At 37.2% G+C, this 25,217-nt stretch overlaps 2 protein-coding genes across 2 annotated transcripts in view; both read left to right on the top strand.

Annotated features, from left to right (window-relative positions):
• Positions 1–10,286, top strand: part of thsd7aa (thrombospondin, type I, domain containing 7Aa) — a 143,430-nt gene extending 133,144 nt beyond the window's left edge. Inside the window, exons 25-27 of the mRNA XM_067426606.1 lie at positions 2,185–2,398; positions 3,068–3,155; positions 9,508–10,286. Coding sequence (XP_067282707.1) covers positions 2,185–2,398; positions 3,068–3,155; positions 9,508–9,595 — 390 coding nt within the window. The 3' untranslated portion in view covers positions 9,596–10,286. The remainder of the gene's footprint in view (positions 1–2,184; positions 2,399–3,067; positions 3,156–9,507) is intronic.
• Positions 10,287–23,618: 13,332 nt separating this feature from the next.
• nxph1 (neurexophilin 1) overlaps positions 23,619–25,217 on the top strand; it is a 41,983-nt gene continuing 40,384 nt past the window's right edge. The window contains exon 1 of the mRNA XM_067425195.1: positions 23,619–24,138. Within this exon, the coding sequence (XP_067281296.1) occupies positions 24,085–24,138 (54 nt within the window). The 5' untranslated portion in view covers positions 23,619–24,084. The remainder of the gene's footprint in view (positions 24,139–25,217) is intronic.

The following is a 25,217-nucleotide window of genomic DNA, read 5'->3' as shown; positions in this document are numbered from 1 at the left end:
AATCCTAGATGCAAACATTCATTGTGAGCTACCACATTTGTCCTCTAGCATGCGATTTTTCTCCCATTGCATATGAACTACATGTTGTGTGAAATTGATGATTGTGTGTGTACCTAGACCGTGTCTCCCGGTGTGAATTGAATCCCTCTACTGTGGGTAGAATCTGACTGTATTTATATCAGATTATTCTGCTACATCTGGACCTGCTCTCTTTTGCCCGTCTTTAGAGATGCAAGCGCCTCCGGTGCATTACGTGATCGTGCCGATCTAAAGGGTTGTGTTCGCGTGTGGGGCGATTATCCTCCCAAGATTGCATTGGGAATAAGAGACCCCCTGCAGACCACAGGAACCTGGGGGTTTCTCCAGATATATTTGCACACAAGCACTCAGGCCTGCAGAACAATGCTCGTGGAGACCCAAATGTCTTGTCAGCAGAAGAACACGTGCTGGGATGTATCTTGTCAACACCCACGCTCAACCCTACACTCGCAGCCATGGAGAACCTTCAGGATTCACACAATCCTGATGTTTTTCAGAACAAGGAAAGCACTGAAAGAGCACAACAAACTAAAACAGTATCTTTGAAATCACAGCTAGATGCCGTAAACATATTTTTAGCAGCTGTTTGAGAGAGCTGTTAGCTGGAAGAAAGAACAATGTGACACTAATACAGAGGAAGCGATGGCCGCAGGAGACGGAAAGTGAATTCAATTAGAGGCAGTTTAGAGGCCGGGGGAATGCCACAAATAGAAAGATGTCTGTGTTTTTAACAACAGGTATAAATGATTTTCTGGTCCCATTTTATTTCATCTCACATAGCCAGACTTTGAACTGACAGCATTAAGACTGGTCCACGTTGCAGCTTATTCTAGCCTTGAAATGACTAAATGCTTCAAGTAAAAGTAGATGTATGAACATTTTAGTAAACGGTTATGTAAACAAAACAGTTTAGTGCCATTGAAAATATTTCTGTTTGATTGGGGTGGGGAGGGGCTGACATTGTGCTTTGAATATCCAATAAACAAAAAATGTAGCCTGACAAGCCAGACCCACATCAAGATGTTTGGTCTGGAAACTCACCATTGACAGGGCTCAATCCGAGGGGCGGGATAAACGGTTGTCTTTCAAACTCCCTCTGCACGCGATAGGATAGCGCTACACCAACCAGAGCAACGAAGGTGAAACAGAGCTCGCTGACTGATTAAACATTTACAGTATCCGGTCGGCTAAACTCCGAACACATCTTCCCTTTTTAAGAATGACTTCAGTGCCGTTCTTTGTTCTTTTCTCAGAGAAAAGCTGAACTCCAAGTCTTCCAGAGTCGCGGTCAGAGCTGATTCGAAAGACCGCCGCCGTTCGCCAGTTTCTGTGTTTACTAGAAGCACGCAAACGCAACTCGGCCGTCGTCATTATGGCCCCGCCCGCCGACTCTATACACGATGTGATTGGCCCGTCCAGATTCTGAGGAATACAGCTCAGAAGGGTATTGAGAGTTTCTAGACGACACTTGCGGGCAAATTAAATTTGCTGCCGCTAGGGTGCGTCTAGATTTCTAGGCTACAAAAAATGCTAATAGTGGCCAATGCTGAAATAGTCACAGATTAATTATGAATCCATATTCCTGTTTGCATTACTTAATGCAAAAAAAAGGATATTTTTCCATTTATAGACATTCACAGCTGTTTGGGTTTTGGTAAGATTTAAATCAATTTGCTCAAACGCTGAATTTATTTGATTAAAAATACAGTAATAACATTAATATTGTGAAATCTTTTTACAATTGAAAAACCTATATTAAAATGTTTATTGTAATTCATTCCTATGATGGCAAAGCTAAATTGTCAGCATCATTACTGATGTCACATGATCCTTTAAAAAAATATTCTAATATGCTGATTTTCTGCTCAAGAAATTGATTTAAAATAAAAAAATCTGGGTTCTTTGATGAATTTTAGAATATTCAAAAGAACAGAATTTAATTGAAATTTTGGTAACATTATAAATGTGTTTGAGTAACTTATGATCAATTTAATGCATTTTTGCTAAATAGAAATATTTATACTAACTACGGACCCAAAACTTCTGAAATATTTTTGTTTCCATTGTTTTATAGTGCATGCTTCTTGTCTGATGTAAACAGTCTTAGATCCATGTGTGTAACTGGTGCAATGTCTCCCCCTGCAGGCTGGTGTCTGCGGATGTGAGGAGGGTTACACTGAGGTGATGACGTCTGATGGAGTGTTGGACCAGTGCACAGTCATCCCAGTGCTTGAGATCCCCACCGCGGGAGACAGTAAGGCTGACGTGAAGACGATCAGAGCACTCAACCCCACTCAGCCAACCTCTAACCTGCCAGGTCGCTCTGGACGCACGTGGTTCCTGCAGCCTTTCGGACCTGGTGAGTTTGTGGAGAACAAAGCTCTAAATGACTTCAAACGTCCTGTTTAAAAAATGCTAAAGACTAGACCAAATTCATTAGCAAGGCTGTTTGCTTTACTAAATACATTTCCAAAACAAACAGAGACCACAAAAAGTATTTGGACATCACAGTTGCCTCAGTTAAAGGGATAGTTCACCCAAAAATAGAAATTCTGTCATCATTTACTCACCCTTAAAGTTGCTCCAAACCTGTATGAGTTTCTTTCTTTAGCTGAACACAAACACAGACATCTACCTGACTGTCAAAGTGCGTTACATCACGAAAATGTAGACTTGTAGGAAGACAAGCCAGTGTTTAGGATGCCATTTGTGACAGGACAGCTGACTAGGAAAAGAGGTGCTAAACAGTGTTTTTTTTGTTGTTGTTTTTTTACATTATAACATAAACACCTATTCTATTAGAACCCTACAAAAAGGGCATAATTGGTCCTCTTTTAAATGTATCTTAAGTGTCCAAATACTTTTTGAGGCCACAATAACATGAAAGTCCAAAATAGGAAGGGTGTTCCCAGCAGGTAAAACAAAATGGCTCTCACCAGTTTTGTCTGATGTCTTGGTTATAAGCAGCTGAGATGAAGCTGTATCTTTGTTAATGTCTGTGTGTGTGTGTGTTTGTGTATCTGCACAGATGGCAAACTGAAGACCTGGGTGTATGGTGTGGCAGCTGGAGCTTTTGTACTGCTAGTTTTCATTGTCTCCATGACTTATTTAGCCTGGTAAGAACATTTGTTATAACAACAAACTGGACATTTTGTTCCTTTCATAAATCATCTGCTTTATTCTATTTATCATCATTCATTTATATCAGTACAAGTTTCTTTGCCCTGCACTGCAATATAATATATATATTTAATATATATAATTTTCCTAATCAATATTTTTGTCTTGTTTTCCACTAAAACATCCTACATAAAACTTTAATAATAAAACTTCTTTAAGGAATATATTGTAAAATATTATTCTCTCTCTCTCTCTCTCTCTCTCTCTCTCTCTCTCTCTCTCTCTCTCTCTCTCTCTCTCTCTCTCTCTCTCTCTTTCTCTCTCTCTCTCTCTCTCTCTCTCTCTCTCTCTCTCTCTCTCTCTCTCTCTCTCTCTCTCTCTCTATATATATATATATATATATATATATATATGGTTTGTAAGCATAAACCTCATTAAATCGTGTTAGATTTATGCTCTAGACTCAACAACCCATGTTGCAAAAAGCTTAAACCAAAATGTCATACAAACCAACTTTTCTTCTGATGTTTTAACTAAAAACAAGACAAAAAAATTGTTGAAAAATATACTTTTTTTGAATTTTTGTTATTCTTTTTCCATATTTCTCCCTTCTTCATTTTGTGTCCCTATCCCCTTCATATCTATCAGTTTTTGGATGCTGGCCCGGCGCTCTCCTCCGAGCCCGGACCCTTCCATTGGCTCTGTGGTTTGGGTCGGACCCAACGACCAAGAGCTGATATACACCTGCCCTGACTGTCAGCACATTGAGTATGGAGCTAGAAATATGACAAAATGATCTGAATTTGAATTGTATAAATCTGAATTATTGACAAGTGTAATCTAACAAAATTGAATATTATGTTGCATTTTACATCGTTCTGAATTTGAATTTTTTTAAAATGTTAAATATAGAACCTTTGAAATTGAACACATCTGAAATGTTTTTATGTCGAAATTGTTTAGACATGTATTTTCAAACAGCAGATATTTTGTTCTGAATTAATCGACTGGAAATATTCAGTTTTTGAAAATACAGATTCAAGATTTCAGATGAAGAAGAAATTCAGATCATCAAATTCAATATTCTAAAATTCAGATCATCAAATTCAATGTTCTAAAATTCAGATCATCAAATTCAATATTCTAAAATTCAGATCATCAAATTCAATGTTCTAAAATTCAGATCATCAAATTCAATGTTCTAAAATTCAGATCATCAAATTCAATGTTCTAAAATTCAGATTGCAGAAATTCAGATCTTACAGAAAGTAGGCCAGAGGTCATCAGGGAAGAGTAAAGGATGTCAGAAAAATCCAACGGAGCACCATATCTGATCATTTCATTTACTATTTGTAATGGAAGAAAGAGAAAAGATCAAACAACCCCTTTATACTTTTTTGTTTATTTTAGATTAATGCACAGAAAAGAGATTTCGGCTAGATTTCTCATTTTTCGTGCGTGATTTACAAATCGCTGATTAGTGAAGAAAATCTAAGCGTTTGACGTCATCTGTCGTTCTCCAGGGTTGAATCCAAAATCGCCCCCCTAAACCCTCACTATTCCCTACTTTAGTCCACTAATTCAGTTAACTCGAACAAGTGAATGAATGTAGATGAATGAGTTTTCTTTTGGGGGTGGGGGGTGAAGTTGTTAACAATAATAATGGGAAATGCTCTAATGATGCGTGACCTATTTTTTAACAGTCTATGGAGTGACAGTCACAGATCACTGTAGCCCTCGGTTCAAGCAAACGGCAGCGCTCATGACATGAACCAATCACCTCCGCTTTACAGCACTAGAGAAATCATGAATGAACACACAGGGCTGACTGTAAGGGCTCCACATTATCTTTGTCTGGGACAAATCAAAGAGGGTTTTACTTTCCCGACAGGACAAATAAAACATTAAAATAACAAGATAATTTATTTATTATTATATTCAATGTAAACAGCGACTGATAATGGAGTGTATCTCTGGTAACAAAGTCGCGTTGAGGCTGGCGCTGCCTATCTCTTTGTGAGACATTCGTGGAGAAATCAAAACAAGTGAGCAGCAATCTAAACGATTTCAAATAGCTACATTGCAATCGTGAATTGTGTAGCATAATTCATTATTAGGTACTTACATTTTAGACTCAAAAACCTTTTTTTTTTCTATTTCAACTATGCTTTCACCGACGAATATAGTTCCAAAGGAACAACACTCAGGGCGGTGTTTTGAACTGAATGAATCAGCGTTTTGAATGAATCATTTGAATGAACGACTCAATGACTCACTCATTAAGACGATCACTTGCTGCCACCTATTGGCGGTTTAGTTTCATGTTTAAAAGTATCATTGCATTTTTTTATTTGTATATTCAAACATTTAGAACATCAATCTCATAACATTATTCATTGCTGTTTTATTTTTGCAGTTTAAATTAATTAATTTGATTGGTAAAAGCCCTAGTGTCTTACTAATATAACTGCATTTATTAATCAAATGTAAGAATTGAACATGAAATGCATACATTTAATAAGATTTAAAAAATGGCCTTTATAAAATGACATAACGCCCTGGGGTAAATATCACAAATATGCAGATTTAATTAGGCCTATGTAAAAGCTGATAGAACACTGATGAGAATATTACTACAAAATCAATATATTTATACCACCAAAAATCCCCCCAATACACTGTACAGTACATACAATTTACTCTGTACTCTACCTGATAGGCCGGATTTTGAAACTTGTTTGCAGGTATTGAGGGTATAGGGGGCGATTTCAGATTCAGCCCAGGTCTGTTCAACAAAATAGTAGTCTTATAGCAGTAGAAGACTACCGCTTCTTAAACTGTACTGGGCAGGTCCTAGATCAGGCAACTTTTCTGTGCAACTTAACCCGTTTCACAGAAAAAAAGTTTATCTGATATATAAAATATTAATCAGTACCCAACCTTATTTAATTGTGCGGTAAACCACACGAAAAATGAGAAATCTAGCCGAAATCTCTTTTTCTGTGCATTAATCTAAAATAAACAAAAAAGTATAAAGGGGTTGTTTGATCTTTTCTCTTTCTTCCATTACAAATAGGAAATGAAATGATCAGATGGTGCTCCGTTGGATTTTTCTGACATCCTTTACTCTTCCCTGATGACCTCTGGCCTACTTTCTGTAAGATCTGAATTTCTGCGATCTGAATTTTAGAATATTGAATTTGATGATCTGAATTTTAGAATATTGAATTTGATGATCTGAATTTTAGAATATTGAATTTGATGATCTGAATTTTAGAATATTGAATTTGATGATCTGAATTTTAGAACATTGAATTTGATGATCTGAATTTTAGAATATTGAATTTGATGATCTGAATTTCTTCTTCATCAGAAATCTTGAATCTGTATTTTCAAAAACTGAATATTTCCAGTCGATTAGCCTAATTCAGAACAAAATATCTGCTGTTTGAAAATACATGTCTAAACAATTTCGACATAAAAACATTTCAGATGTGTTCAATTTCAAAGGTTCTATATTCAACATTTTAAAAAATTCAAATTCAGAACTATGTAAAATGCAACATAATATTCAATTTTGTTAGATTACACTTGTAAATAATTCAGATTTATACAATTCAAATTCAGATCATTTAGTCATATTTCTAGCTCCATAATTGAGACTCAGTTCAACTAGAGCTCTCAGCTCAGTCACATCCCTCATGGCCTTGCCCTGTGGCCAATCATGTCCATCACCTATGCCTTCTCACTGTCACATGTGCCTTTCTGACCAATCACATGGAGCTGTTTGGAGGAGGTGAGCGGGTAGATCAACCGTTAGAAGCAGAATGTAGATTGGTAGTGTAGCTTTATATATAGTTCACTCCTTTCTTTTTTAATTAAAAAACAAACAAAAACAACTATACATCTGAGAAGAAACTATTGTTTTTAAAGGGGTCATGAACTGGCTTTTTTATTTTTTATATTTTATACTGTTGTCTGAAGTCAATTCATGACGTTCGTTTACATTAAAAAACATCATAATTAAAAAGTAATAGACTATTTTCTACCCTGGTTTTGAGCCTGCTCTTAAAATGCTCGGTTTTTATGGGTTTGCCGCATCGGCTTAGCTCCACATAGGCCTGTTTTTTATCTAACATGCGTGAGTCGGTGGGCACGGCTACAGAATTAGGCATTGCTGTGCCAGCTGTCAATAAAAGCTTTTCTTTGACTAACAAAGATATTTTCAGCTCTGAAACTCTTACAGGATATTCTTATATCAAGATGACCTTTTCTATCAAAAGCTCAAGGGAAATTGATTTCTCAATTCATGACACCTTTAAATTGTTTATACTTACAACAAGTGGAAACGATCTGCTGGTTCAAACATTCTCTCTATATAAAAAAAGACTAAATTAAATCAATATATAATGGAATTACTAAAGGAGACATGGAATGTTGCAATAAATAAATAAAAATACAATGAAATGAATAAGGTGTGAAATGCATTTGTTTATTCACGTGAACATAAAATACCACCCGAAATACAGCATAAAATAAAAACATTTAAAAAGGCTAAATTAAATACACCTTGAAATAAAATATGCAGACAATATAAAACAAATACATTACAACATTCCATTACATATTTAGTAATTGTATTATATATATGAAGTCACTCTGTAATGCACTGTTGCTTCTCAAGTAAATAGATTTTTTTCAAAATTTTGTAACTTGGAAAATTTCATGTATCCACACAAATCTATAGATGACTAATATATACATTTTGCCAATTAGCCAATATTTCAGCCAGTTTTTGTTCCCATACTGCCCTCTGATGGTCAGATCTAACATAGCCATCATCATAATCATCATCACCAATGAACACTCATGATTTCCTCACATATTTTTTTTTAATTATGAAATGCAATATGCTGATATATTTCTTGAAGTTCACCTGTTAATGTTAATAGTTTGACTTGATTCTACGTAATGACTTTGGTGTGACTTTGAGGTTGTATTCACATGTGTCCCTATCTCTGTGTCATAGTACTCGCTAAGGTAAGTTTGGTTTGTAGAGTTTAGCGAGCTGGAATGTGCTGCTGGCTACTTCCCTGTTCTTTCCATCGCTAAAACATACGCTTCCTGTTAAAGTTAGCATGGCAGCTAATTACTAATCATAATAATTCATAATCAAAGCTAACCTTTTTTAGCATCTGTCTTCGTGTCTGAAATATCTCTAGTTAAATATGTCAAAGCTGCAAAAAAATACAGTTCAGTGTTATTATATAACATTTTCATTACTTAAAATAAAATAAATGATACACACACACACACACACACACACACACACACACACACACACACACACACACACACATATATATATATATATATATATATATATATATATATATATATATATATATATATATATATATATATATTGCATCCAAAATAAAAGTGCTGTGTATAATTATAATGTATATTTGAATACACACACACACACACACACACATGTATATATTTAAAAAATATTTGCATATATAAACTTTATATACATATAAATATATTTTATATTATATATAAATATAAATATTGTACATATAAATAAAACATTTGATTCTTAAATGCATAGATGCATGTGTGTGTATTTATACATAATAATTATACCCAATACACATATGTTATGTGAACATAAACTTTTGGATGTGATTAATCACGATTACTCAATTTTACCGCATAGATAAAATAGAGTAACTTTAATTGTGTAAATAAGACTGTAGAACACACATTTTCTGTGTTAATTTCAAACAAACACACACACCCACGTATGTCAGCTCATATCTTTCTCACACACACACACACACACACAGAACATGAAACCAAGTATTTTGAATTATGAAAACACAACAAAATTATTAAAACTTAAGATCATTTAATATATGTTTAAAATATTAATTTAACCTAAAATAGTATCTCAATAATGATCAAATAACACAGGTGCAGTATGTATTTTTATAGTGGTATAAGCCACAAGCTACACCAAATTCATTTATTGCATGATAAAAAGGGCCTTTACTAAAGCATGGCAACCGGCAGCAGCGGTGCATGGACTTTAACAACACAAAATACCCTCAAAAAACACAAACGCAAGACATTTCAATGTTGCAGAATGATAAAACACTTGATTAAACAGATGCAATAGATATAGAGGTCACAGATTTATACAGTATAATAGAAGGTCAGATCTCTTCAATGTTTAATCTTTATTAAATCTGTGCAGGTAAACAATCTTGCTATCTTTTTGCATCTGTTGAAGCAAAAATTGCATTGCTTTGTATTAACAGCGCTTTTGTTTTTCCACAGCAAAAAGCCAAAGAAGCCCCAGAGAAGACAGATGAACAACAGACTCAAGCCTCTGACTCTGGCTTACGACGGCGACGCTGACATGTAGCCTAACCGCGTTCGCTTCGCACTACAGATACTCGCCATCGGTACAAGCCTCAAACAAGGAGACTCGCGCAAACTCACCGACTGCTTTTTATAAGACGCTAATGGAACCTCAGAGAGAGACTCGAGCCGTGTTTATATAACGTTTCTCCCCCTCCTTTTTTTACGTTCAAGTTTTTTGACTTTATTTCACGAGAGCCTTCACAAACTCTTCTTCGGGAAGTCTGCCTTCACCTCTCTGCCATCTTTCTGTAACATAGACTTGTCTTTCTGGAGGAAAGTTGCAGGACCCTTATTAAATTGGGAGTATTTTTTTATTTATTTATTTATTTTGGCTGAGAAGCACAAAAAAACGCCCATCCATAGTAAAGTCGCACTTCTTGTCGGCGGCTGTTGGGACGTGTCATGTTCAGAGAACCTAAATACACGATTTATCAAGCAAGATGCATTTTCAGAGCTCAAATGTTCTGCCGGATCCTTCTCTGCGTCCATCAGAAGGGTAAAAGACAGCAGCTCACTAACGCCCCCTATAGAAACTCTGGCCTGCCTTTCCCCCTTTCTATATTCAGGCTCCATTTTGCACTATATTAGTGCAGCATGAACATTTACTTATAGCATTGCCATAGAAAACTGCCTCTCGCCAAACAAGATGATGTACAGTCTTGTGCTAGACACGTTTCTTTAAAAAAAAAAAAAAAAAAAAAAAAAACGAGCGAGCGAGAACAAAAGTAGCCCTTTTTCCTTCAGTTGGAACTCACAGATGTTTGTTTCTACATACTTGTTTACTGGTTACCTCCTGTCTGTGATAATGGGGCAGTTGAAAAGATTTTTGTGGACTCTACAAACCCCCTCCTGTTGTGTGTACAGTTGCGATCAGCCATGTGTTTGCTTTCTTCGCCCGATTGACTCGCGTTTGATTCAGTGGTTCTTTTCACCTTAGAGATCCAGGTCGGTGAAGTTTTCTGTGCGTTTCAGTCTTCTCTGATCCCAAGGGCTCCGTGTTCATAATCCGAGCCCTTTTATCAATATGATGTTTAGTTTACTGATCCCACTGTGTCTGTGTGAACCTATCCTGTTCACAGTTTATACATATACCATGGCTACCTAACACAATAACGACATGCATCTTCATAGCAGCTAGATTTGGAAAAACCAATGCTCTGATCAGTTCGGACAACATTCGTTTGGCATTAGAGGTTGAAAAAAAAATCTCAGCTCAATAATTAATAATCAAAAGGCAGTGTGTTTTGTGCTGGGACATTAGATAAGGGATGATGTTTAGCTGGTTATTGTTGTAAAATAATCCTTGACAGGGTGATCAGTGGATTGGAGGGGAGTTTTATCACTGAAGAGTCTTATTTTGTGATGATTGCATTGTTATTGCAATTAAAAATCTTTTCAGTAAGTGAATTAAAATAGACTAAAGGCCCACTCAGACCAAGGACGCTAACTATAACGATTAAAACTTCATAAAAACTTTCTAAATATGAAATAGAAGAGTCCACATCACAACTATAACAATAACAACACAGAGTAACAATATCGTTGGAATCACATTTAGAACAAAAACTGAGCAGAATCGATTCTGCTTTTACGAACTCAAGCATTTAAAGTGACAGACCACAAAAACTGCCGTGCGCGCTGCTAATGTAGTTAATGTTACACACTGTAAAACATATTTAAAAAATAAGTTACCTGGTTGCCTTAATTTTGAGTTCATTGAAATAAAAAAATTAAGTTAATACATTGAACATTTTTGAGAATCGACAACCTTTATTCAAATATTATTAAAAGATTTTGTAAGCATATTGGATAATTGTGTGCGTTTTATTTGTGATCACATTTTTTGTATGTGGTTCAGATATCTTTTAGAGTTTCTATTTATTAAACCAATTGCCTTTATTGTATCAACTCATTTTTTTTTATAAAAAAAAATCGCTACATCTTTAATTTTAAGAACCAGGTTACTTATTTTTCCAAGTTAAACCAACAATATTTTTTACAGTGCAGTTATCATTGTTGGTGTGAATGGGACTTTAAACTTGAAAAATGTAATGTTGCCTTGGAAACTAAGTTGAAGTACTAATATACTAAAACGGAAAAAAAAAAATATGTATAAATAAAGCTGTATAAAAAAGGACATAACAAAATTACTTAAATTAAAATGGAAACCGCCAAAATAAAAATAAAATACTATTATAGTTACACTGTAAAAAAAAAAAAAATCGGTTCTCCAATTGAAAGTTTTCTAGTGACTGATCACATCAAAAAAGTTTAGTTGGCCAAATTTTATTTCTTTGAATTAAATTGCATCAATTCACAGAAATTCAATTTGGCCCAAACAGAAAGTTTCTCGGGGGAATGCAAAACTTTTTCGAGAGAACGCAAAACTTTTTCGAGAGAACGCAAAAGCATTCACATGTATTTTTTCCTTCCATATCTCATATTTTTTTCCCATCCCCATATCCCTTAAGTGGCTCTGTATTATCATAACACTTAAGTTAAAATATACAGAACAGTCAGGCTATCAAAAAGATGAATATTAACAAAACATTTAATATGACTTGAACACATTTGTTAACTGAGATGCAGTAGTGCCAGTCTCTGATGTACAGCATTGCTGGATGATTGACCAGAGTCCAGTATTCCAGGAAGCTGAGTAATAAGTGTTTTGTAATGTTCAGTTTTCAAAAGAAAAGTATTTAAAACAAAAATAATTTTTTTTTACTTGATGTAACAAGTTATATTCATCCCCATGCCATGAACCTGCAGGTAATCACACAGAATTAGATGTAATGTGGATTCAGATATGACTGAAATGGTCATCACTGTCACCGACCATCTAAAAAATTGGGTAGAAAAGCACAAATAAGTGGCCAGTTTATTAAAAACCATATCTACAGTGAATGAACTATGGGCGCTATTGATCTCTTAAGGCATATCATTAAATTTGCTTTCAAATATGACGGGTGAAAGGAATGTTTACTTATGTTAATACTTGTTTTGTTAATTTGTAAATACATGAATGATCTTTTATTTAATAATGATTTCTTTATTATATATAAATTTGTTCATTTCTTTTTTTACTACACAAAGTGTTTAGTACAAACCTCTCGAAGTGTGTCTGAATGCATGTGTGTGCGCGTGTAGAGGGAGTGTGTGTGTGTGCGTGAGAGAGAGAGAGTCTATTGTTACTGATCTTCGCTGGGGCGATCCAGGTTACTGTGTGAAAATATTGCTTTCTTCTTTTCCTACAGGTTGTTTATATGTGTCTGATGAATTGCTGATAATAAACAAGAAAAAATTTGCTGTACATGACTTCTTTCAGTTTTAATTTCATTTTCACCTGCCTGTTGTCAGCATCCGAGAAATGCACATCACTATGCGTGGGAAGATAATGCAGGTTGAGTATTGTGATTGATTTCCTGTAGATTTTTAAGATCGTCTCACTGTTTTTGAGTGGATACATTCACTCGGTGTGTCATGAGAAAACAACAACATGTGACACAACAACTGCAGCAAGTGTATGGTGAAACCTAAAGTAATGGTTTATGGTAATTACCTAAAGGACAAGGATTTGCTCAACATAAATATTTAAGGGGTTACTGATGGGTCTGTCACATATCATCTGATATACAGCATGCTTTAGTGCCACAGTTAGTTAGGCGCTATAGGAAGCCACAGCCAATCAGCATGCAGTAACACTTCACTGCATCATCAAACCTGCAAGAGACAACAGCTAAAGGACAAACATTAAAATTAAAATACAAATACAATGAAATACAAATTAATGAATATTTTCAAAAACGCATGAAACACAACACGGCCATATATAAATATACAAAATATACCAAATTATATATATATATATATATATATATATATATATACATATATATATATATATATATATAAATAACCTGGAATACCTTAGGGAAGATTCACCCAAAAATAAAAGTCATCAGTCATCCTAGGTGTATAGGACTTTCTTCTCGTGAATGCATATACAAACAGAAGTTAGAGATTACAGTTTGTATGGTTATTTTTCTTACACAAACGCATCGCTTTGCTTCAGAAGGCCTTTATTAAACCCCTGGAGCCGTGTGGATTAACTTTTAAGATGGACAGATGCACTTTTATGGACTTCAGAACAGAAACAGCCATTCTCTGCCATTATAAAGCTTGGAAGAGCCAGGACAACAGTCACGTCATGACTTGAGGGTGAGTAAATCATGGGCTAATTTTCATTTTTGGGTGAAATATTCCTTTAAAATGTTGAGTTCATTGAAATAAAAAATGTATATAATACAATGGAGATTGATTTAATCAACAGATACTCAAAATATTCAATTTATCACATTCATTTATCTATTTGGCAAAAGAAAAAAAGGTGATAGATCATGAAAAAAAACATGTATAACACTTTACAATAAACTTTCACACAGTAAGAAAAAAATCGTTGCTATCTTAAATTTTTATACAATCAAATTTGGATGTTCATTCTTAAAAGTAAACTTTAAAAAAGTTGACAATTGCTTAACTTATCTCAACATTTATTAACACATGTTTAAGATTGAAAGTTGTGCCTCTTAACATTAATTCACTGTGAACTAACATGAGCGTTAATAAATGCTGTAAGAATTTGTTTAGATGTCATGTTAGCTAATACATTAACCAATGTTAACAAAAGAGAAGTTATTGTAAAGCTTTACCTTTAAATGAATGGACCTCAAACCTGCTGCAAATACATATACTGATCATTGTTGATTTACACCACTAGATGTCGCTACAGCACAGGGGCTGAATATTTGCAATGCCTGACGTGCAGATTTATTTATTTATTTATTTATTTTACTAAATGTTTGGCATTGAATTAAAGTACTTCAAGACTGCTCTAGCTATGAATACGTAAAGGCTTAAATGTTTTCTTAAAGACATGATTTTACCTCACACTTGTCAGATCGCAAACAGCACATTATTCAGCTGTATGAAACTGGCACAGTACAATTGCGCATAATCAGAGAAAATATTCAGAAGACCTCACTGTCGGAGGTCGTCCCACAGAGTTGGACATAAAGTGACAGTGCCTACAGTGTAAGATGTTCTTTTGTTTAAATAGTAGAGTCATCCCGCTGCCCTCAGCTTGTTAAAGTCATATCTGGCTTTAATCAACAGGGTCACAATGCTCCTATGATTATAATCATGGCTTGAGGCCTCTGGAAGTCTTCAGTCCTCATTACCCAATCAGTAATTATCACAATCATGTCTCTTGGCCCTCATTCCAATTGAATTCCACAGCTAAGAGAAGGGAGCCTTACAGACTGACCCAATCAATTAAGTCCCAGCGCAAGGCTACTTCAATCCGATGACTTTGTCCCAACCTCTGAGTTATCAAGATGGAGCGAAAATTTGATTAAGCAGAGCCGACATCGGGTACACGTAAGGATTCCTGGAATACAACTCCAAAGAGAAGGTAGGAAGATCGCTTTTGATCTCTTCAGTAGATAAATCAAGCTCTGAATCCATCACACCATTAAGTTGCACTTTAGGGAGTCTTAAAACGATTGATTCGAGGATGCTAGGATCTCTGTGCCAAGTGTTCAAATGCTGGGGTGAAGCTCACCCACCCCAAAAAACACTGTTTATTTCTTTCCTCAACCTCACGTCATACAAACCTGTATGACCTTATGATATTCTGAAGAATGTCTCACTGTATTTTGTCCATACGGTGCAGATCAGCTGGGACCTCTTATTTGGACCCCTTTGACTTTTATTGTTTGTACAAAAAACTAAGCCTATGTTTCAATACTTTCATACTGCGTCTGAAAATTGTACATTTGGTTTAAAAATAACTTAAAGACTGATTAAAAAGTGTTTTGAGAGTGTCGCAGTGTGCAGTCAAAGAAACAACAAGCAATTGAATTCTATTTTTGTTACGGAAGACTTTTATTTTAAAACACGTGTGTGAAAGCTCTTGGCACTTCTGTCAGGCGCAGTTTAACATAGATAAATAAATGGTTTATAAGTGAAATTCATTCTTAGTTTATGTTAACTCATTTTAAAGGAACTGTATATAAGAAATGTATTTCAACTAATCATAAAATGGCCCTGATATGTCACTGACATTAAGAAATCATGTTCATTTCAAATAATTATATCACTGACAACAGTAGACCGGCCAGGATACTGTCATTTAAAAGTTATTGTTGCAGCCCTCAACTGATGTTGATGATGTCATGTTGTATTTTGGCCTGAAGCTCCACCCTCCACCTATTGACCAATCACAAAGTCAATAATGTTTCGGCATCCGGGTTGCCAGATCTGCACTAGATAGCACAGCTGCAGCTACAAATGTTCCTGCTGATCCTGCAGCTATTCTGGTAACCTCGAGTCAGGAGAAGGGGGAGAGGGGATACGGGATACAGCGCTCTACGGTCATTTGAAAGTGATTGCAGTACCAGTTTTGGCCACAATCTTACATACACTTCCTTTAACTAATGAAACCTTATTGTAAAGTGTTACCCCTACGTTGCATTGCTTTACTGTCATTCACAACTCCTCTCCTGTGGCCTCATGGGATGGTAAAGTGTCCAGTGCACTTTATAGTTTTCGGCAGACAGTCAACTGGGTACTTTTGCCTACTGTTATATGTATGGCTGCGTCCGAAAACTGGAAAATACCGCCATCGGAGGACACATTTCAGGGTATTAAGGCACGTCCGAAAGCATCAAGGCACGTCCGAATCTGCTGTTAGCTTCACTTCCTCCTGAGATGCCTTCATCTGATGGATTCTTGAAGGAGATGCATCTTTCGCTGCCTTTGATATCCCACAATCTATGCGTTACATTTGGTGACAGTTGAGCCAGAACTAGAAAAATGGCGTCTGAAAGTTGCAGTTGCTGGTCAGCTTGTGTGTAAATGTACGTTTTTGACCACTTTTGATGTATGTGACGAGTGGGATGAGCGAGAGCGGTGAGAGTGCGACGCAAGGCCGGTGAGTAATTGGAGAATGAGCGCCAGCTGTTCGTCACACCGGTCTCGGATCTCTCACAGAGGAGTGACTGAGCTTAAAAGGAGGAGCTTTCGCTGGTTCCCGCCTCCTTCCCATATCAAAATACTGTATGTTGTTTTTATTAAAAAAGGTTCAGAAGGAGCACGTTCAGATAACTGGCACACTCCGCTAATCAACAAAAGAGGTGTGTGTGTGTATATATATATATATATATATATATATATATATATATATATATATATATATATATATATATATATATATATATATATACGCAGCTTACCTCCATTTTGTTGACAGTTTGTCGGCATTCCTCCACCACCCCTTCTCCACATTTTTTTCCACATTCAATTTCACAAGTGTGAACTCGTGAAATTGTATTGGTGCTGTCTGAAGTCGGGCAGCCACTCGCGGTCTTCTCTTCCGCACTGGTGCCGGTGGTGCTGGAGCGTTTGAAGACCAGTGGGATGGAGAACTTGTTGCTGTGCCCCTAGGTCGAGGTGGGGTGGATGCCATCCAGAAGGAAGCGGAGGAGTCCCACACATTCGCTGCGGGCCAGAGCCTGCTGCCATCTGCTATATTCAGGACTCGCTGCCGGCTGCCCTCAGCAGGAGGAGCCAGCGCCGGCCACCATGGGTCAGAGGGGGATCGAGCCATCTGAGCGTCCAGTACCATCGGATAGCACCGCGAGGAAGAGACTCTCAGCTGGCTGAAGACCCGAGCGGCAGTGTGTCAGGGACCCGGACCAGAATTTTATTTTTTTTCTTCCTCTCTCCCCTCTCTCATCTCTGTCGCTCCTCATACTTCCAGCTCCTTTTCTCTCATCTCGTCTGTCCTTAACCCCGGGTTCTGCTGCCGCCGAGACTGGCCCCCTAGAACGCAGTCTCGTGGGTACCCCCTGTCCTGCGAAGGGCAATGGGGTACGTGACGAGCGAGAGTGAGGCCGGAGCGTGACTGAGGATGAGCGGCAGCTGCATGTCACGCGGGTCTTGAATCCTCTCGGATTCGGAGTGACAGAGCATAAAAGGAGGAGTGACGACAAAGACGAGATGGGACCAGGCTTGGATTTTATGTTGCGTTTTATTTACGTTTTGTTATGTATCTGTGCGGCAGTCGTCCGTGAGGGACTGCTGCCTTTACTTTCAGTTTATTTGTTTATTTTGGATTGAAGTCTTTTAAATGTTCGACAGTTCCCGCATCCTTCTTCCAATAAAAACGAACTGTATTACAATGTCATTTCTAGCGAGAAATTACCACTGTAGTACTTCAATATTTTAGTTCTCACCAAAACTCACTTTATTCTTCTGTAGATAATTAATAACTGTCTAAGTCCGTCTGAAGTCCGTTTCGTGCGGAAACACTGCCCGTAGAGTCATTTTCTGCGGTTGCCTAGTAGTGCACAACAGGACAACATTTTAAAAGCAAACATAAGTCCACAACAACGAAAACGCCACAACACAACGGAAACTCTCCTGACCACTAGGGGGCTCTCGAAGTTCGGTAAAGTTAGTTTTCCTAGCCATTGTTCTATACATTCGGCACTTACAAAGATATAAAGTGTGTAACTATTGTATATCTACATGAAATATCAGTTCAAAATATGCATTATAGCATATTTATATGAATGTTTTTACTCGCTATCACAACGCTTGATGCCTGCCCAAGGGAACGTCTGCCAGTTCCACCATGCAGTTGAAATTACTTTTAACGTTTAAAAACAGACATGTTTAAATTCCACAGCTTGGTTGTATTGGTAAAACTGACTCGGTAATGCACAACATTGCAATTTGAACATTTAAAGGGGTGGTTCCGTTTTTTTTTTTTTTTGTGCTTTTTTTGTGCTTTTTTTCTAACGCTGTATTTTTCTTATCTTTTACTTTTATTCCACACTGCTGTCTCCACTGTCGGTGGAACTTGAACGGCTCGTTTGCTTCCTGCTTCTATGAAGCCCATCCCTCCGAAAAGTGCAATGGTGTTAGATTGGTTAGATGACCAAATGTAGTTTCATGTATTTTTATTGGCTGAAGTGCCATTGTCTGGAAACGCCACGTCCCTTACCATTACGGGCAAAAGACACATCAGCAGTGACTAGCAAGGGTTTATGATGTCACTAACCCAGGAAGATGCTAGTTGTAGTCCAAGCCGGCCATTTTTGTAGGCAATAAACTGCCGTAACTTTAAAAGAAAATATCTCAGTTTGCATTGAACTTTTAACGCTGTCACTTTGCAGATACTGTTTATGCTCAAGCAGCAACATTACACACTAACTAAAGTTTTTAAAAAAAAGTGAAATTGCATGCAACCACCCATTTAAACAAAAAAAGTAATTTTAATTCATAAAAGTTATGACACACCGCACTCCCCTACGAGCCCCCTAGTGGTCTGGAGTATTTCCGTTGTGTTGTGCACTACTGGGCCACCGTCATTTTCTAATAAGGCAGCAAGGCAAAGTCAGTTACCAACGTTTATTGATGAATCCTATAAATTTGGACATAGCCTACACTCAGCTCGCACACTGTTTTTCATTCACTAAGTATGGAAGCATATTCGGACGCAGCAACATTTTTTGGTTGGTGAACTATCCCTTTAAGAAAGACGTCAGAGAACCTAAAACATCGTTGAAAGCTTGTATTTTTCTCATGAAAGTTCTTGAGATGTAATGAACGCTCGAGAGCATGTTGAAATAAAGACATGTGTTATTGTTTAAAGAGTCGAGTTTGTAATTCACCATAATCGGAGTCATCAACCCTCCTGATTGTGTGCGGCGTTCTGAGGCGCGCTGAGATGCAGATGCGGTGGACTTTGTGTGCGAGTATCAGTCTGGCCGTTTCTCCGAGTCCAGCCGTCAGTTTAATTGCCATGCGGAAGCACTTGATGCGCGCCAGCTGCATCCTGCGACCGGTGCTCTGATCCCGCATTTGTCTCTGTCAGTGCCTTCGGGGTCCGCCCGCTCCAGCACTCGTATGAGCCATGCTGGCAGCCACCACCAGCCTGCACCAACTTATAGCTCCACATGAAAAGTCTCTCTTTTTCTCGCCAAAACGCACACTTCAAATCAGTGCTGCGGCTTTTGGGATGAATATACTGTATGTTCATAATGTATAAGAAGGCATGACCAACGGAAGATAACACCTGGCCGCTGGCACCTGGCGTAAGAGCGCTTGAGTTTGGCCTAATTGAAAGCCTCCCTATTGTGTCACCACAGCCCCTATGGGGTCTGCTCCCTTCTCTCTGAAACATCTGCCCACACAATCAGGCATTCAGCCATGCCAGCTGAGCCATGCCACAGCAGTGTATCGCCAGCGTCACTCAGCTGGCTCAATCTTCCTCTTCCTCCTTTTCTTTATCTGTCTTTCCCTGTCTTTATCCCTCGCTTCTCTTCCACTGAACCGTTCGGAAATGGAAGTCTCTACCCTATAATCTGCTGTTCTCTGCGGTAGATTACATGGTTTGAGTGAATGTGAATGAGAGTGAGAGAGGACCAAAGGTAGGCTGTGTTAAATTAAACCCACTTGACCTCGTGATTAGAAGGAAGGGAAAGAGTGTATTGTGAGCAGGTGTCCCCTCTGACGGATTTGAGCATCACACACTCGTAAGCTAAACCCTCTGTATGTCAGACGCTTGTTCTGATCTTATAATACTTCAAATATTGTGTGTATGCTTGTGTTGAGATAACCCGACCTATGAAATCCTGTTTCTATTAAACCGCTAATTTAAAAATAACGTTTAACTTTTTGATATAAAGTCACATTGTGAGAGTACCAAGAATGATAAAAGTTGCAATTGTATGAAGTTGCATTAGCAAGATAGGTCACAATTTGCAACTGGCATCTATAAAGTCATATTTGCAAGATAACGTTCTGCAATTGAGACATTAAATCTTTTTTTTTAGTTCTTTTTATTGGTTTATGCTTGTAAAGCACTTTGAGATGTACTTTGTAAAGGCACTATATATAAAATAAAGATTGTTATTATTATTATTTATGAAATATAGTTGCATTTGTGAGGTGTCAACAACCAACATTTGCAACATATAAAACTGCAATTATGAGATATAAAATTGAAATTGTGAGTTAAGTTAAAGATATAAAGTTATATCTGTGAGATGCAGTCAGATTTACAACTGAGATATGAAGTCGCAATTGTGAGTTGAGTTGAAATTTCAGATGTACAGTTATATTTGTGAGATGCAGTCACATTTACAACTATGAGATATGAAGTAGCAAATTTTGAGATTTATAGCAATTGTGAGATTGTTAACCCATAACAGTTTTGGCCAAAACTTTTAGGGGTTAACAAGATATAGTGTTGCATTTGTGAGATGTAGACGAGTTTGCAAGATGATGATGATGATATAAAATTTAAATTATGAGTTGTGAGACGTAAATTTGCATTTGTGATATACATAAAACGACAATTATGAGATCTAAAATTGGAACTACGAGTTAAGTTGCAAATGTTAGACGTAAAGTCACAACTATGAGATATGAAGTTGCAATTATGAGATATATAATCAAAATTGTGATCTGCATTAAAGTTGTTGTGACATGACAATTGTCAGATATGATGGTACATTTGCAAGACATAAAGTCGCAATTATGAGATCTAAAATGTCCATTGTGTGTTGTCACGTTTGTTATATAGTTACCCGATGTTGCATTTGTATGATATAAAGTAGTAATTGTAAGACTTCAAATTTAATATGTTAGATTCTAAATAAAGTTCAATTTGCAAAATATGCTGCCTTTCTGAGTTATGGTTATGGTTTAAAAAAAAGTACTCACATTTGTATGATATGACAGCTTTCCTGTAGCTCAATGAGTGGCGCTAGCAATGCCAAGGTCATGGGGTCGATTCCCAGGGAAAGCAAGAATTGACAAAAATGTTAAATGTGTAACTTGTATGCAATGTAAGTCGCTTTGGATAAAAGCGTCTGCCAAATGCATAAATGTGAATGTGATATGAAGTAGCAGTTGTAAGACATATGAGATGTGAAGTCTCGATTATGAAAAATAAAGTAAGATGTAAGGTCACAAATACCTTTTTTGTTGTTTATATTCTGAGGTGCAATTGGGCCTTCACATTTAAAAAAATAAATGCATTAGAAATAAAAGATATTGACTGCAACAAGGGATAACATTACAAACGTTCTTTGTGGCAACGGATGATGAGGAAGAAAATGAAGTTAGCGTTGAAAGAACCGCCTGCTCATTAATTACTGGTCCTGCAGACTTGACTGAGCAGAGAGGTCAAGTATATACTGCAGGTCTTCCACAGGCCTCAGTACAGTTATTAACCCTGGGTTTTAACATCAATAGGCCATATGCTCTGCATTCTGTTCCAAAAACTGGTTGTGAGCAATGTCCCCTCACCCATTCTCCGTACGGCATCTCTGTAGAACTGTCCTGGGCCTGGATGATCCATCCCTGCATTTGCTGCGTGCTACTGTACGACTCTGAAGGCCACCACGGCCATTCACAGCCTCATCCCATTTCAGCCGCTGCCTGGGTTACTGCCTAAACGTGACACCTCAGACTGCCGCCGTGCTGTAGCAATGAGACTGCCACAGATTTATAGAGTCTGCTTTTTTTTCCTCCTGGTTTTCTTCCTTTTACATGCATGCATAGTGACAGCTGTGTAAAAATCCACACTGTCAGCATTTGCTGGTCCATAGCCTTATTTCATAGATGTTTCTAGATTCTGTTCATGGAAGTCTGTCTTTAATCTTAACCTCCTTAAAATGCCTCATATACATAAGATAAATAAATACATAAGAGTTTTGTCATTGGAACCAGACCTTGTGAATTGTCAAAATATATAAACAAACACAACAGAAGAGAATTTTCAGAGAGACAAACATTATGGGAACAAAATGTCTCCACAAAGATGGCAAGATCCAAAATCATTGTCCTTGTAGGAAATTATTTGTTGGTCTCACTAGGACAACAGCATATAAATCATATAAGATATTTCTTGAAAATATAAAAAACTAAGTTTTCTGTGATGGGTAGGTTTAGAGGTAGGGTTAGTGTAGAGGAATATAATACACTACTCTGTGTGTGTGTGTGTGTGTGTGTGTGTGTGTGTGTGTGTGTGTGTGTGTGTGTGTGTGTGTGTGTGTGTGTGTGTGTGTGTGTGTGTGTGTGTGTGTGTGTGTGTGTGTGTGTGTGTGTGTGTGTGTGTGTGTGTGTGTGTGTGTGTGTGTGTGTGTAATATCAGGACACACGTGTATAATGACATAGGTATTACAAGGAGAGGGTGAAATATGAGGACATTCCCCATGTCCGCTAAAAATGCTTATAAATCATAAAGGATGAGTTTTTTTGAGAAGGTAAAAATGCAGAATGTTTCATGTGATGGGGTTTATGGATAGTGTAGGGGGATTGAAAATATGGTTTGTACATTGGAAAAACCATTAGGCCTATGGAATGTCCCCACATTTCACAAAAACAAACGTGTGTGTGTGGACATGGACATGTTTTTCTATCCTTGTTCAACTAATGTCACTGTGGGGATCAATGGGGATCACATAAATCATTCAGAACGCTCGTTTGTGAAAATGTTGTGAAAAGTTGTGTTCTAGAGGTTTTATATATATATATATATATATATATATATATATATATATATATATATATATATATATATGTATGTATGTATGTATGTATGTATGTATGTATGTATGTATGTATGTATGTATGTATGTATGTATGTATGTATGTATGTATGTATGTATGTATGTATGTATGTGTGTGTTTGTAAACAAATAAAAAAAAAATTAAAAAAAATGTTTTTTTACACAATTGTTACTCGTGATCAGGAATACCTGCATTTTTAACGGTTGTCAATACGAGACATATTTAACTCGCAGGTTTAGGTGCGTTCAGTTTCTTATGGCAATAGCGCACACTATCCGTGGAGTTGTGGCGCGCTCCTCAAGCACCGCGACACGTCGTCTCGCGCGCACGAAAACGCGCAAAAAAGCTTCTCTGGTGGGCTGCGAGTCTCTTTTAAGTCGTCGCAATCGTGTGATCCCGTCGTCTCTTGGACCAATCTCGTCCTTTTTTTTTCCCCCACTCTCCTCTCGTCCCACCCCCTCCGAGCTTCTCTCCGGATGTAGTACGGCGCGCGTGGCTCTCAGCGCGCGATATAAAGCCACCGCTGAGTGACAGCGCGCTCGTGAAAAGCCTCTGTCCTTGTTTCTAAGAGGACTTACGCCGCAGTCACTCCAGGCAGCAAGACCGGCGACCATCTCCCATGACATCCTAATGAAATATGACTGGATTAATGCCTATGTAACCGTTCATTTGCTCTCCCTCCCTTATCTGTGTCCAAGTTTAAAGCCTATTCTGTGGTCATGGGGTCTATAATGTCATTTTTGCCTAGGCTAAAGGTCTAAAGCGGATACCAAGTGGATCTATGTTCCTTACAGACAAAAGAAACAGCGCAGGGAAATTAGTGGAAGTTTGAGATAAGGGAGGATGCGGGCGACGTGTTGGTGTGCCGTCTTTCTCCTCACTCCGGCTGTCTACCTGGTAAGAGTCTCTACTCTCTTTATTTTTACCTGTGCCACTCGTTTAGCATAGCTATAGCCCAGAATATGCGCATGTGTCTTAAGTTAGAATGCGATGATACCGTGGCACTTCGGAATGACAGCATGCTTTACACTTTATAACTATGCTTTCGGGTTTTAAAAAATAACTTTTTTGCCCTTATTTTGCTTATATAGAGACCTTCTACGTGGTAAATTATGTATCAAATTAAGACAGCGTGAGCTTACTAAATCAACTGATTTTTCTATATTTTTATTATTATTTTTAAAAGAGCGTGTCATGCGGACAAACCCTTCCTCTGTTTCTGGTCTCGACATCCAGTCGCGAGAGTTGCGTTTCAGTGTTCGGCCTCACGGGGGCGCTAAAACAAACGAAAACAGCTGCGCGAGCGAAGCAGCAGTGACAGTCCTGCACCCCGATGAGAGCCTCTTTGATTTCCACTACTCAATACACACTTAAGCCATGTCTACAACAAATTACATTTTACACTTTGACTAATCACTTCATTGAAAATAAATCAAGAAAACAAAATAGACTACGACTGCTTATTAACTTACCGTGACCATATGATTAAATACAATGAAATATCATGCTAGCATACGTTTTAAATGTAGTCTATGCAAATAAATGAAAATCGCAGAACGTCAGTTGTGTGCTTTACCTTTTACTCCTGGATTTGTTTAATAATGTGAACATGCTTTTATTTTATTTGGATAGAATTGTATCTTATTTATTTTCCATAGTATGCCTATAATTGACATTAATATAGTCATGATTTAAAAATCTGTTTTTTTATTTTGAGTTTTAGAGATGCCGTGCGCGCGCACACTGAAATAAAAAAAGGAAGTTTTTACTTACTTTCGTAAATTACTTAAATTAAGAACATATTATAATGTTAGCGTTTACATCTGAAGAAATGTTTTGTTTTTGGAGTCTTTAAAATAATGTTATACCTGTACGAGGTCCTGTTCTAATTTTAAATGGCCTGCTTAACACAAAAGAACGATTCATTGATTTTTAAAATAATAAATTAGCTGTAATTATTCACATAATCTCCTCCT

The sequence above is a fragment of the Pseudorasbora parva genome, chromosome 19, assembly GCF_024679245.1.
Source record: "Pseudorasbora parva isolate DD20220531a chromosome 19, ASM2467924v1, whole genome shotgun sequence".
In the NCBI taxonomy this organism is placed as follows: Eukaryota; Metazoa; Chordata; class Actinopteri; order Cypriniformes; family Gobionidae; genus Pseudorasbora; species Pseudorasbora parva.
Note: the sequence above shows the minus strand (reverse complement) of the source record. Positions and strands in the feature narration are given on the sequence as shown.